Raw genomic sequence first — 12872 nt, 5'->3', positions numbered from 1 at the left:
AAGCAGGTATGAAGTCAAATAGTATATCTCATGTCATTTGCTATAGTATGGACAAATGATGATGTGATGCTGATCACTTCTTCAACTATTTATTAAGAATTTCTGTGAAAGTGTCAAGAATTTTGTAAATGACTGAAAATGTGTCAGTCAGTATTTTTTTCAAATAGGTATACAATTTTATATGGAAAATTAATTAAAGCAATATTGCATACTGATTAAATAAGGATGAAGGTGATACAGATGAACTAAATTATAGTGCTTGTAGATTGGTATAAGTATTCTCAATCATGCTTATTGTGCAGGAGCAGAACATATGATTGAAATGTTGAAGGGTTGACAGGCACATAAGCAGGATAAATAAACTTTGCTGAGTTTCCTTACAGTCCCTTTCTTTTGAACTAATACCACACACACACACACACACACACACACACACACACACACACACACACACACACACATGGAGGGGGGGGGGCAGAGGTAGAGATGGGGAGAGAGAGAGAGAGAGAGAGAGAGAGAGAGAGAGAGAGAGAGAGAGAGAGAGAGAGACATGTTTATGTGCCCACTGACTGCTAAACAGCCTCATCTATATAGAGTATAATTGTCGATTGGGGATGTATTCAGGGACCTTGATAGCCAAGGCAGAATTTGGCCAGCATGAAGACGTGCATTAGAAACTCTCATCATGTGTGGACGGGCATTATCTTGCTGAAATGTAAGCCCATGATGGCTTGCCATGAAGGGCAACAAAATGAGCTGTGAAATATCATTGACATACCATTGTCCTATAAGGGTCCCATGGATGACAACCAAAAGGGTCATGCTATGATGAGAAATGGCACCCCAAACAGTTACTCCTGATTGGCAGACCATGCAGTGGGCGATAGTCAGGTTGGTATCCCACTGCTTTCCGGGGGATCTCTATGCATATTTTTGGCCTGGAATCTCATTGACTGGGACAGAACTGTCTTCAGTGATGAGTCCTGTTTCTAAATGAGGCCTGATGACCAGTGATGTCTGGAAGTGCACCTGACTGATAACTAATGAAGAGTACTGAATAGAATTGGAGAGAAAAGAGCTAATGACGCGACTTGGTGGAAATGAGGCATGGTTGCTGGGTATGTTCTGGGTCATCAAGACATGGTTATTTTGGTGTTGAAAAGAAGTGTGAGGAAATAAAAATTCTAAATGGAAAACAAAATTCGACTACCCTAAGCAGGTTCAAGTGAATGTAGGTTACAACACTTACGCATTAATGAAGAGACTTTAGTAGTATAGACTAGCATGATGCTCTGTATCGAAGTAGTCTTAGTATTCATGAAGTATAACACATTTTATCAGTTGCAAGAAAGTAAGGAATGCATCCTTGTTTTATCATAGGAGAACCTTATGAGAACCCTGAAGATAAGCATACTGTTGTAGATGGAAAAAACTGCACTTAATTGGTGTTGCACAAGTAAAATTCACATATAATGTAAAAGGAAAAATATTCTAGCATGACTGCCCTATCCTGTGACTAACTCAAAGTCTGAACTGAGATTGTCAACAGCAGGGAGTAAGATAGTACAGTGGGCCATCCAGAAGAGAAATTCATGTAGTTGGCAGGCATCAAAAGTTGTGGTTGTGGTACATAACAGGAAGCATCTCAAAAGCAGGCCTCAAACTGCTTATGGAAATTGGGGCAGATAAGGATTTTGTTGGTGTGCTGATCCTCTCCAGTTAACTAGTGCAGGCTGGCAGCTGTTCCAATCATAATGTGTTGGAGTACAGGCAGTGAGTATACATAACACACAACTTCTGTGTCAGTCGCGTCGAAATATTCTGCATAAAATGGAAACAATAACTCATTGGAACACCCAGAAGCACACTGTAAACCAATCTCTCTGAGTGAACCTGAGAGGTCACAAATAATATTTTAAACAATGGAAAATCCAGGATGAAATAATGACAATATAATAATATTTTAGTTAATTATTATATAATGCTACATGTGATGCTCAGGAAGAAAAAAATTACAAAGCAATCAAGATGTTGAAACATTGATAAAGGAAATTGAAACAAAGCAAAGCAGAGCACCTCAATTTGCTCTGATATCACTCCTAGAATAAATAAAGTTCTTGCCATTTTTAGTTTTATTTTTAATCAACAGTTCCCTAGTAAATATGAAAATTACTGCAGAAATGATGTTTTCCATATTCTCATTATTCAGACAGTAACATTTGTTTCTCTGATTCTTGTGGTGTGGCTAGTCTTGCTGAGAAATCTGTGTGTTATATAAAATTTCACAATATCATGTGTTTTAAGAATTATGACCCCACTTATAATCGTTTGTTAGTACAGTGATCTATTCTGATGTAAAGTACATAATTTCTAGAATACAGAAATCTGTTCATTATTAACTAATACACAGTAATTTGGAAGCTTTCCAACAGAAAAATGTCATTAATTATACAAAAATGTGATAATGAAAACTGCTAAAACATCACTCTACAAAAGAGGCCCTGGTTAATTATTATTTTAAAAGCACATGAATTAGTGGGAGTTATAAGGCTGTGTGGGTTGATAATATTGTGTTATTAACAAAAATTTTATTGGCATAAATTCTATGAACTAAGACTAGCTTTTGAAGTATTGCTATAAATACATTCCATCATAAACTATTTACTGAGGTGATGAAAGACATGTGACAGCAATATACACATATATAGATGGCAGTAGTATCACATACACAAGATATAAAAGGGCAGCATATTGATGGAGCTGTAATTTTTACTCAGGTGATTCATGTGAAAATGTTTCTCTCACGATTACAGCTGCACAGCAGGAATTTGCAGAATTTGAACGTGGCATAGTAGTTGGAGCTAGATGCGTGGGACATTCCATTTCGAAAATTGTTAGGAAATTCCAGGCATTACCTCTTATTGAGGACAATGCAGTGGCTGAGGGCCTTCACTCAATGAAAGAGAGCAGCAGTGTTTGCACAGAGTTGTCAGTACTAACAGATAAGCAACACTGGGTGAAATAAACACAGAAATAAATGTGGGATGTATGAAAAACGTATCCAGTGGCACAGTGCAGCAAAATTTGTTGTTAATGGACTATGGCAGCAGACGACAAGCATGCCATCACCAGCAATGTCTCTCCTAGGCTTGTGGTCACATTGGTTGGATCTTAAATAACTGGAAAATTGTGACCTGGTCAAATGCGTTTCAATTTCAGTTGGTGAGAACCGATGATGGGATTTGAGTGTGGCACAGATACCAAGAAGCTGTGGACCCAAGTTCTCAACAGAGCACTGTGGTGCTTCCATAATGCTCTGAGCTGTGTTTACGTGGAATGTACTGGGCCCTCTAGTCCATCTGAACCGATCATCGACTGGAAATGGTTATGTTCAGCTCCTTGGATACCGTTCACAACCATTCAAGGACTTCATTTTCCCAAACGTACCACCGGGTCACAGTTGTTCGCAATTGGTTTGAAGAATACGCTGGACAATTCGAGCGAATGATTGCTACCCACATTGGCCGGAATGAATCCCATCGAACATTTATGGGACATCATTGAGAGGTCTTTTTGCACACAAGATCCTACACCGGCAACACTTTCGCAATTGTGAATGGCTATAGAGGCAGCGTGGCTCAGTACTCGTATTTCTGCAGGGGCTTCCAGTGACTTGTTGAGTCAATGACTTGCTGTGTTACACCAGGCAAGAGGAGGTCCCACATGATATTTGGAAGTATCCCATGACTTAAGTCACCTGTTTGTTTATAGTACCATGAAAGAAGGTGAAAGTTGATTTGTTGTTATTATTTATTGTGGAGAGTTCTTTTAGAAAGAATTAAAGATAACTCTGTACAGTATTGTTCAGTATGTAATTTTTGTGTGGCATTTTGTATTGGGAACTGTGTTTGTGATTCATTGAAGTGCGTTCTTCGGTGTTTTCATCTACTGACAGTCATCCACCAGTGTACTTATCATGAGTGTTTTAATTACTTCTAAAAATCTTTACATGAGCAATAAATTTTTAAGATAATTATAGGCCGGGACATTACAAACTCAGTTAGCCTGCTTTGTTCTTATATGTTCTTTTCTCTTAAAACTGCTGACACGTCTGCATAACTTTACTCACAGCTTTTTTGGAGGTAGTCCTTTTTGGACAATGTATTTACAATTAATGTGTCACTTATCCTGCAAAAATGAAGATGTGCAAGTACACACTTAGAAATGAAAAGAAACTGAGTGCACAACCAGGTCCATTTGCCATCACCCCCCCCCCCCCCCTTACACACACACACACACACACACACACACACACACACACACACACACACACACACACACACACACACTGGGCCCATTTGCCATCCCCCCTGCCCCCCTCCCAATCTCTCTCTCTCTCTCTCTCTCTCTCCACTTTCTGTGGTTCCCTTAGTAGAGTAGTAAAAAAAATGATTGTATGGCATTATTCACTTTGTATGACTTGTGTGTCAATGAAGATGAGAAGACAACATGAACTCTCAGTTCGTAGGTGAAGAAAATCTCCTGACGTGTGGTATTTAAAACTAAGTCAATTAACAGATTCCTACTCCATAAATGAAAAAACCTACATATTTTCTTATACAATAACATTCAAATAAACTTCCAGATACTTCTCCTTTCAATCACAATATTAATCTTAATTTTTGTAGCTGCAAGAATAATTCAGTATGAGTACACATTGTAACGCCTGCTACTAGAAACAAACTCGTTCTTGCTTCAACTCTTACACTCCATTTATAACACCCCAAACCACTCCTTAGGACCACGTATGCATCTACCATTCTAGGTAGATGCATTTGATGTTCAGCTACGGATTTACTATAACTCTGTGCACGAAACCTGTTATTGAATCAGAGAGACAATTTTACTTGTTTGTGTCACAGGTGTTACAGTTTACATAACCACTATGCAGTGGTTAAGAAGTAATACGTACATGTTATAGGTGTTTCATTACTTAAAACACACAAGTTATGTAGAGTATGATACACCACAGAGGAGTTACGCAGATTGGTCACAAATTGATATTCATACAGGTATCTAAAGATAATGCAAAACTGTAAACTTTGACAACCACTGTTTGAATGTGTCACATTGCAGTGCAGTTTCACCATGCAGCTAGCAAAGATAGTAAACAGGGGACATCCTGATACCAGGGCATAAAGTCTTTGCAAATTCCAATCCATGTACTCAGATGGTAACTGTGCTTTGCAAACAGGTGTGTGAACAACATGCACAGATGTCTGCATTTGAGAGGGGATGTGTAGTTGTCTCAAAGAAGCTAGTCGGAATAGCTGTTGAATCACTTGACATGTAAATAGGAGTGATGCCACTATTCGGTGATATTGGCAGGAAAGGGTGAATCAAGCTGAACACAGCATCAAGAAGGAAGCAGTCGATCTAGAGATGTGACAGAAGGTAAGGACTGAGTGTCAGAGATGCACTTTGAGCTCAGGACACCTGATTATCATCAATTTTGACATGCAGTGGATGCTTCAGTGACCACAAGGGCCATTAATAGGCAGCTCACAGAAAGGAGGCTGAGCTCACGGCACCCCTTTTGCAGATTACCACTGACCACTGCGCACCAGCAAGTCAATTTGCAGTTGTGTTGGGCACATTTGGCCTGGAATATCATTGAATTGAGTAGAATTGTCTTCAGTGATGAGTCATGCTTTGAACCGAGCCCCAGTGACCAGCAAAGGCGTGTCTGGAGGCACACCGGACAGCAGTGGGATCCCAACCTGACTGTCGCCCACCATATGGCCCGACAGCCAGGAGTGATGGTCTGAGTTGTCATCTGTGACACTCTCATAGTTCAGAAGAACATTGATGACATACTAAGCCCATATTGTTGCCATTCATGGCAAGCCGTCCTGGGCTTCCATTTCTGCAAGATAATGCCTGCCTGTACACAGTGAGAGTTTCAACTGCTTGTCTTCATGCATGCTAAACTCTACCGTCGCCAGCAGTGTCACCAAATCTATATCCAATTGAGAACATTTGGAGCATTATGGGTAGGGTCCTCCATCCAGCTCAGAACTTGGATGATATAGAGAACCACTTGGATATAATTTCACCTGATATCCCTCAGGAGGTTATCCAACAACTTTAGCAATCAGTGCCGAATGGAATATCTGCTTGTGTAAGGGCCAGAGGTGATCCAACACATTATTAACTTGCTCAATTTGTGAAGCTCTTTCTCTTGAATAAATCATCCAATTTTTCTGAACTCATGATCAGTCATATGCCTGCGCAGTTACATCACATGTATCAGTTTCTGTCCCATTGAGATAATAGCCTCTGCTGGCAGATGACAGACATGAAGTCTTTTTCAGGACTCTCTGGAAACCATCCTGCTGCCTTTACACAGAGTAAGGCCATTTGTGTTTCCATGACCATTTTTTGATCCTCAGTTGCCGATTGTTTCATCATTATGTAGTATTTTATGTTTTTAAAGTACTATCAGCTGTAAGTTTATTGACGTAATGAATGTGATGGAAACTGTTCAGATATACTATGTAAAATGCTACCTGTTTTAGATGACAATTCAATGTGTTTAGCAAATACAGCAGTAAATAAATCAATAAATAAAATATTTTCCTCAATTAGCAGCTACTGTTGCCTAAAAACAGTTCATACACCTACCTGTTGTTGTTTTTGTTGTTGTTGTTGTGGTCTTCAGTCCTGAGACTGGTTTGATACAGCTCTCCATGCTACTCTATCCTGTGCAAGCCTCTTCATCTCTCAGTACCTACTGCAACCTACATCCTTCTGAATCTGCTTAGTGTATTCATCTCTTGGTCTCCTTCTACGATTTTTACCCTCCACGCTGCCCTCCAATACTAAATTGGTGATCCCTTGATGCCTCAGAACATGTCCTACCAACCGATCCCTTCTTCTGGTCAAGTTGTGCCACAAACTTCTCTTCTCCCCAATCCTATTCAATACTTCCTCATTAGTTATGTGATCTACCCATCTAATCTTCAGCATACTTCTGTAGCACCACATTTCGAAAGCTTCTATTCTCTTTTTGTCCAAACTATTTATCGTCCATGTTTCACTTCCATACATGGCTACAATCCATACAAATACTTTCAGAAATGACTTCCTGACACTTAAATCAATACTCGATTTTAACAAATTTCTCTTCTTCAGAAACGCTTTCCTTGCCATTGCCAGTATACATTTTATATCCTCTCTACTTCGACCATCATCAGTTATTTTACTCCCTAAATAGCAAAACTCCTTTACTACTTTAAGTGTCTCATTTCCCAATCTAATCCCCTCAGCATCACCCGATTTAATTTGACTAGATTCCATTATCCTCATTTTGCTTTTGTTGATGTTCATCTTATATCCTCCTTTCAAGACACTGTCCATTCCATTCAACTGCTCTTCCAAGTCCTTTGCTGTCTCTTGACAGAATTACAATGTCATCGGCGAACCTCAAAGTTTTTATTTCTTCTCCATGGATTTTAATACCTACTCCAAAATTTTCTTTTGTTTCCTTTACTGCTTGCTCAATATACAGATTGAATAACATCGGGGAGAGGCTACAACCCTGTCTTACTCCCTTCCCAACCACTGCTTCCCTTTCATGTTCCTTGACTCTTATAACTGCCATCTGGTTTCTGTACAAATTGTAAATAGCCTTTCGCTCCCTGTATTTTACCCCTGCCACCTTTAGAGTTTGAAAGAGAGTTTTCTAATCAACTTTGTCAAAAGCTTTCTCTAAGTCTACAAATGCTAGAAAAGTAGGTTTGCCTTTCCTTAATCTTTCTTCTAAGATAAGTCATAAGGTCAGTATTGCCTCACGTGTTCCAGTGTTTCTACGGAATCCAAACTGATCTTCCCCGAGGTCGACTTCTACTAGTTTTTCCATTCGTCTGTAAAGAATTCATGTTAGTATTTTGCAGCTGTGGCTTATTACACTAATTGTTCGGTAATTTTCACGTCTGTCAACACCTGCTTTCTTTGGGATTGTAATTATTATATTCTTCTTGAAGTCTGAGGGTATTTCGCCTGTCTCATACATCTTGCTCACCAGATGGTAGAGTTTTGTCAGGACTGGTTCTCCCAAGGCCATCAGTAGTTCCAATGGAATGTTGTCTACTCCCGGGGCCTTGTTTTGACTCGTGTCTTTCAGAGCTCTGTCAAACTCTTCACGCAGTATCGTATCTCCCATTTCATCTTTATCTACATCCTCTTCCATTTCCATAATATTGTCCTCAAGTACATCGCCCTCGTATAGACCCTCTATATACTCCTTCCAGCTTTCTGCTTTCCCTTCTTTGCTTAGAACTAGGTTTCCATCTGAGCTCTTGATATTCATACAAATCGTTCTCTTATCTCCAAAGGTCTCTTTAATTTTCCTGTAGGCAGTATCTATCTTACCCCTAGTGAGATAGGCCTCTACATCCTTACATTTGTCCTCTAGCCATCCCTGCTTAGCCATTTTGCACTTCCTGTCGATCTCATTTTTGAGATGTTTGTATTCCTTTTTGCCTGCTTCATTTACTGCATTTTTATATTTTCTTCTTTCATCAATTAAATTCAATATTTCTTCTGTTACCCGAGGATTTCTACTAGTCCTCGTCTTTTTACCTACTTGATCCTCTGCTGTCTTCACTACTTCATCCCTCAAAGCTACCCATTCTTCTTCTACTGTATTTCTTTCCCCCATTCCTGTCAATTGTTCCCTTATGCTCTCCCTGAAACTCTGTACAACCTCTGGTTCTTTCAGTTTATCCAGGTCCCATCTCCTTAAATTCCCACCTTTTTGCAGTTTCTTCAGTTTTAGTCTACAGGTCATAACCAATAGGTTGTGGTCAGAGTCCACATCTGCCCCTGGAAATGTCTTACAATTTAAAACCTGGTTCCTAAATCTCTGTCTTACCATTATATAATCTATCTGATACCTTTTAGTATCTCCATGGTTCTTCCATGTATACAACCTTCTTTCATGGTTCTTAAACCAAGTGTTAGCTATGATTATGTTTTGCTCTGTGCAAAATTCTACCAGGTGGCTTCCTCTTTCATTTCTTAGCCCCAATCCATATTCACCTACTATGTTTCCTTCTCTCCCTTTTCCTACACTCGAATTCCAGTCACCCACCTCAGTAACTGAATAAGCTGTGACAAAGAAACCTGTAAAACAGCTGTTATTTATTTCGTTCTATGTAGAGCTGTGTGTGTGTGTGTGGAAATTGAGTGAGATGATAATTCCCTTCTTTCCAGCTCCGTGAGAACATTATAAATCGAAAGAAAGGAAGTGAGGTGCTTAGTGTGAAGTACCATTATGATGACATGGTGAGTATATTTGAACTTTAATTCATAATCTTAATTCGAGTACATAACATATGTTTATATTATTGGAACTGTAAAACTTAACACTGTCTTTCATGCTGCATGAAGCAGCATGATGAATAATGATTTTGTAAATATAGTATTGTAATGTATACAGTAGACAGTGGACTAGTATTTAAGTGCTACAAATATTTTATGCACTGAACACTATTATTTACTACCAGAAATAAAAATAAATAATATTGTATTATTGAGGACATTTTTCAAACGTAGAACAAAGGCTGGTTCAGTTTTGTTTTTCCAGATATTCCCTTGCAGAACAAAAGTAGCACTCAACATAGTAATCTTTTATGATTTGAATTTATCCTTAATTTTGTGCATGTCAGTCATGTGTTACACAGTCTGATGCTAGGATGAAGTATGCCTTTTTAGAATAGTCCTGTATTTGTCTACTGAACATGAACATGTGCTTAATTTGTATTTCTGGTATAATACAAAGTATCTATGCACAGATTCATTATTGGAGATACAAGAATGGCTACTGTTCAGTTTTTATTTTATAATAATTATATTTTCTTATACATTCGTTCATGGAAGTGGTAGAATTTTATTTCCTGTAAATAGTTGAGTGCATGATGGTCTTCTATGTACTTACAACATAAGTCTGATTATCTTTTTCTGCAGTCTGAAAGATATCTGGCTTGTTACTCTGTCTCTCAAAAATACTACTCCATACTTTTATGTTGAGTGGACATAGACAAGCACATAGCCTCGAGATTATTGTAGTTCATGCTGGACATTAGTGTTCTTATAATAAAACATGTCCTGCTCAATTTTCTTTTTATATAATCTGTATTTGTATTCCATTTTGTGTTATGCTGTATTCATACGCCAAGAAATTTTGTATTCTTAGTTTTGGTCATTGATTGTCCATTTAGTTCAGTATGGCGATTAACTGGTGTTCTGTTTTGTTTGGTAAATATGTCCATTGCAATATTTTTTTCCAGTTTTATAAATAAGTTATTCACCACAAATGAGTCTACTACATTCCCCATAACTGCCTATAACGTTTTCTTTCAATATTTTCTTATTTCCAGTTATCAGGATTTTAGTGTTATCTGCAAATTGGTGTATTTTACCATTACTGTTGCTTAAGTTGTTTGCATCAAGTGAATACAGGATTTACCCTTGAGGCACACAGCATTTCATTACTAATAGATCAGATTTTTGTACATTAGCCATTTCATTTTCTTCGTGTGTTATTGCTATGAATTTTCTTCATGTGTTATCACTATGAACTGTTTTCTCTGATTAAGGTAGGACTTAATCTAGTCAAGTGCTGATTCTGTAATACCTACATTCTCTATCTACCTACATACCTTATCATAGCTGAAGATATCAAAGTTTAGAAATACACTCAAAACATGATGTTGCCTATCTGTCACTCGCAGATGTAGAAGCAAGAAAATATAGCTGTTTGAAGTGAGTGACTTCTTGTAAATTCATTGTTGGTATTCTGTTAACATTGTCCCACTGTAACAACAATCAAGCCCGAATTTCAAATGAGGTTTATCAACGAAGTAAAACAATGAACACTGAAAGCACCTTTGTTCTGACTCGAACATATGAACACAATGTAACTGCCTCCTCAAAGAAAAGTATTATTGTTTATACAAGCATTGATGCTTGTGAATATGCAAACAGTACAAACATAAGAAATATCGAGAACCTTCCACAAATGCTAAATACTAAGTAACGTGTTGGTGATCAAATTTGAGCTGACAGTTCACAGCACACTAGTCACCAGCACAGCCACATCTCCACATTGCATGCAGCACACCACACATCATTGCTCCCTCTCCTGGACGAATAGTGACCTGCAGTTTCAGAAGCCAATTACAGCATCCCAGATCCAGATCTTGTCAATCGCCCTCTGTAAAGCAGCACTGGAGGTTCTTCACATTTGGGTCACATTGTCACATCCTCCTCATTATGATGAACTCTGAAGGTAGCTCCTCCTGCCAAAGCTTCATGATCAGTGAGAAAGCTTTGTTTCCTTGGATGCAAAGCTCCCATCATTGATCTGCACCTCAGGACTGCAGCTGGTCATGACTCGTGGGACATGGATTACTTCTCTGCATTCTGTTCATGAAGGATTATAATCATTAACTTTGTATGTGATCCCTGACAAGCAGCAAAGGATACTTTACTTTATTAATTTTTCCGATACTCCCACTTTCCACACAGGTGTAAAAATGCATACCAAGTCTCCTAGGCTGTATCTCAATGCCCAGTGTTTGATGTTATAACGCTGACAGTCCTTTTCCCATGTGTCCAGGGACCATGAGAGAGTATGCTGTCATGCTTTTTGAGTCCTGGTGATGGCATGTTTGACATAGTCATTCTGTGAGTTATGTCACAGTGTAAAATTACTTCAGGTACTACTCTTGACTGGAAAACTTTTCCACAATCAGAGGTCATCACACGGACTGCTCCATGGTCCAAAAGGAACCTTGCAATTTTCTGAATTTGGCAGTTGGTCCAGTTCTGGTGATGCCATAGTAGGTGTGGTGATTCGTGCAGACTGTTATGCATTAATTCCTGTTCATCAATTTCAGAAAGTGCAAAGTCTCCCCAAGATGTTAGTTCTGGCCCAGTGGAATGGTGCTGCTGTAGGCAGAATAGGTATCAGATACCCTAGAGGTAATTGTGGCATGTACTTCCTTCACTAACATTCTTTGCAGTCATTCACATAGTTTCTAATGGAGCAGCAGATATCTTGATACTTGCATCCAATTCTGTGTAGCGTCTTTGTGAATCCCACGCAAGACCAGATGTTGATGTGTCATGAAAATGCTTCAGGACAGCTCGCCGTAGATGATCTGGTATGAGGGGCAGCCATTTCTTCCCCATTGGATTAGATCATAGTTCTTCCTATAACACGTTTTTCACAGGTGCTGAATCTTCCCTACGTGGAGCAGTGATGTTATTCAATACATCATTGACTGAGATTTGATCCTCACTACTATGTTCCACCAAAGGATTACTTGAAAGGCAGTTAGTGTCCTTACGTCTGCACTCGGTTTTATACACCATTGTGCCATCTTCCTCTTGAAGCCTTACTGCCCATCTTGCCAGTCGAACTGATGGATCCATCAGGCTAGTCATCCAACCTCGAGAATGGTGATTCTTCACAGCGATCAATGATTTGCCAAATAAATATGGCTGGAATGTGTTGATGACTCAAACACCTACCAGGCAGTCTTTCTTGCTTGTAAAGTAGTTCATCTCTGGCTTACAGAGTACTCTAGAAACATAAGCTATAACCTTTTCAGTATTTTTGTAGTTGGCATCAGATCTGCACCCATCCCATAAATTGTAATAGCAGTGTGAAATTCTGTCCCTCATATCATACAGTTCTAGGACTGGAGAAGATGTTTGTGCTTCCTTAAAGACAAGAGAAGCTCTTTCTTGTGCCTCGTTCCAGGAAAATTTGGTGTCTTCCTGCAGTAGTTCTTGCAATGGAC

General features: G+C 38.9%; 1 protein-coding gene across 3 annotated transcripts in view; it reads left to right on the top strand.

The window, feature by feature from the left end:
• Window positions 1-12872, top strand: part of LOC124798185 (voltage-dependent calcium channel subunit alpha-2/delta-3) — a 792806-nt gene that overhangs the window by 467121 nt on the left and 312813 nt on the right. For all 3 annotated transcript variants that reach the window (XM_047261474.1, XM_047261473.1, XM_047261472.1), the window contains one exon: window positions 9277-9348. In XM_047261474.1, coding sequence (XP_047117430.1) covers window positions 9277-9348 — 72 coding nt within the window. The remainder of the gene's footprint in view (window positions 1-9276; window positions 9349-12872) is intronic.

Source organism: Schistocerca piceifrons, chromosome 5 (genome assembly GCF_021461385.2).
Source record: "Schistocerca piceifrons isolate TAMUIC-IGC-003096 chromosome 5, iqSchPice1.1, whole genome shotgun sequence".
NCBI classification, from domain to species: Eukaryota; Metazoa; Arthropoda; class Insecta; order Orthoptera; family Acrididae; genus Schistocerca; species Schistocerca piceifrons.
Note: the sequence above shows the minus strand (reverse complement) of the source record. Positions and strands in the feature narration are given on the sequence as shown.